The sequence below is a fragment of the Pundamilia nyererei genome, unplaced genomic scaffold (assembly GCF_000239375.1).
Source record: "Pundamilia nyererei isolate P.nyererei 1_Seehausen unplaced genomic scaffold, PunNye1.0 scaffold00154, whole genome shotgun sequence".
NCBI lineage: Eukaryota > Metazoa > Chordata > Actinopteri > Cichliformes > Cichlidae > Pundamilia > Pundamilia nyererei.
Window position 1 is genome coordinate 927,303 of NW_005187555.1, and position 2,041 is coordinate 929,343.

Here is a 2,041-nt window from a genome sequence, read left to right on the forward strand (position 1 = left end):
CTCCTGACCGCTCACAGCTGCATGTGTGTCACATCTGCAGCTGACATAGAATCAGCGCATGCTTGAAACCAGAGCAGGAAACTCCCACCAGGAACAGGGTTTTTCATACTTTGTACCATCTCCACATTTACTTTTTAGTGAAGCTCAGAGAACATTGATGAACCTGTTTGGTGCACAGCGCCACCTGCAGGTACCGTCACTAACCCTTTGGGGTAGAGTGGTAGGAGGGATGTGCAGGTACAGAAATGGACTTTTGTAAAACCTCTGAAATGAATCAGCCTTTGTGTGGAACAACGTGACCATGCACAGTTTGTGAAGAGAGGCAGAAACGTGATCATGCTCGGACCCTTTTATTATGGGACAGGACAGATGGTCTGGTTGGAGACAGACGGTTGTGTTTGTGTTTCAGGAGGTTTCTCAGTCGGTGCTGTCAGTGTTGGAGTCTCTGCAGCTCGCAGACGGCTCGCTGCTCTCCACGGCGGCAAACTTCACCTTTCTGCTCGGCCTCTGTGGACACAGAGACACCAGTGATCATCATCATTTACAGGGTTCCAGTATCCAGGGAACCTGGGAGTGCTGAGTGTGCACTGAAGAGCATTTTGTGAAGAGTTCTTACATTCAGCATCTTTGAACACCAGGATGTATCAGGACACCTGAGCTCCCTCCGTCAACTCACCTGTTTGTCTGCTGGCCTTCTCGGGTAACGAGAAATGTTGTCCAGACAACGCTCCGTCCTCTCCCAGTCATCCAACCACAGCTGGCGGCGATACTCTGACTGGCGAGATGTGATTCGTTGGTAGATGGCCTGATTCTGATGGGTGACCAACAGAAGCTCGTGCTTCCTCTTGTTCGCATTCAGACTGGAAAAGATGAGAAATCAAAAGAGAAAACATGACACAGAGGACGCTGCTGTACGGAAACCCAGATACCCGTGAACGGCTTCATCATGAACACACCTTACCTCCTCAGGTGGTACTGGTTCCTGTGGTCCACGAGGCCTTTGGAGGAAAAGATGTCGGCTAGTTTGGAGGCCAGGAGGTGATTGTCTCTGTCGACGACTGACAGACGCTCATCCTGCAGCTGAAGCACAGAAGCAGATCCCAGTCCCTCAAACACAAGGTGTGTGTGTGTGTGTGTGTGTGTGTGTGTGTGTGTGTGTGTGTGTGTGTGTGTGTGTGACCTGCAGTTTTTTCAGCTTGAGCTGGATGTGAGCTGGTGTCCTGTTGCCCTTGGTGTCCACTGCAGGCAGGGCGGAGTTCACCTGCAAAGGTAAACCCAGGTCACTGTGACTCACCGGTTTATAGTTTTGTTTTTATTGTGAAGGACAATAAAACCAGTTTTTATTGGCACATCATCCTGGGGAGGTGTAGGTGTTTTAGCATCCCCGAGTTTTTCCTTTTTTCTTTAGAGTCTTTAATTCTTCATCGTTCTGGTCGTCCTTGTCCAGACTTGTTATCAGAGTCCTCTCTTCTTGCTGACGACCTGGTTTCTCTTCATAGTCATTCATATTTAATTCCTGCCTCCTGTGACTCGTTAAGTCTCTGTGGTTGATGTTCTTGTGTTTTGGTTGTCAGTAGGACCTTTATCTTGTACTCTGTGTTTAGTTTTACTTCCCGCTCGTCTCGTTGTCTTGATTGTGTCCAGCTGTGTTTCCCTGGTTACCTCACGCGTGTTGAACCCCTCGGCCTGTGTCTGTTGCTGTGTCCTGTTTCTCTGTGTTACTGGAGTTTTGTCTGCTTCTGTTCAGAGATGTCTTCTATCATTTCTATAATCTAACACATTAGTGTTAACGTTTGTCAGAAGCTTCTGCATCATCTCTCAGATTGAAGCTCTGTAAAATAAAAGCTGTGGCCTGTGGCCCCACCTCCTCCACCCAAGTCTCTGATTAAAGTGCCATCTACATTTTAGCTGTTTTTGGTTGAAAATGTGAAGGTCAGTTGATACGAGCTAATATTATGATAGGAACATGTGCAGACATTTAATGTCAATTACAAAAATTAAACCAGTCAATGTTCACTTTGCACCAAAACCAACTCCGTTA

The 2,041-nt window shown here is 47.3% G+C and overlaps 1 protein-coding gene across 1 annotated transcript in view; it reads right to left on the reverse strand.

Moving 5' to 3' along the window:
- Nucleotides 1-334: 334 nt before the first annotated feature.
- si:ch211-284k5.2 (uncharacterized) overlaps nt 335-2,041 on the reverse strand; it is a 3,489-nt gene continuing 1,782 nt past the window's right edge. Inside the window, exons 2-5 of the mRNA XM_005745162.1 lie at nt 1,181-1,289; nt 962-1,080; nt 677-860; nt 335-507 (exon numbers count right to left, since the gene is read on the reverse strand). Of these exons, the coding sequence (XP_005745219.1) occupies nt 418-507; nt 677-860; nt 962-1,080; nt 1,181-1,289 (502 nt within the window). The 3' untranslated portion in view covers nt 335-417. The remainder of the gene's footprint in view (nt 508-676; nt 861-961; nt 1,081-1,180; nt 1,290-2,041) is intronic.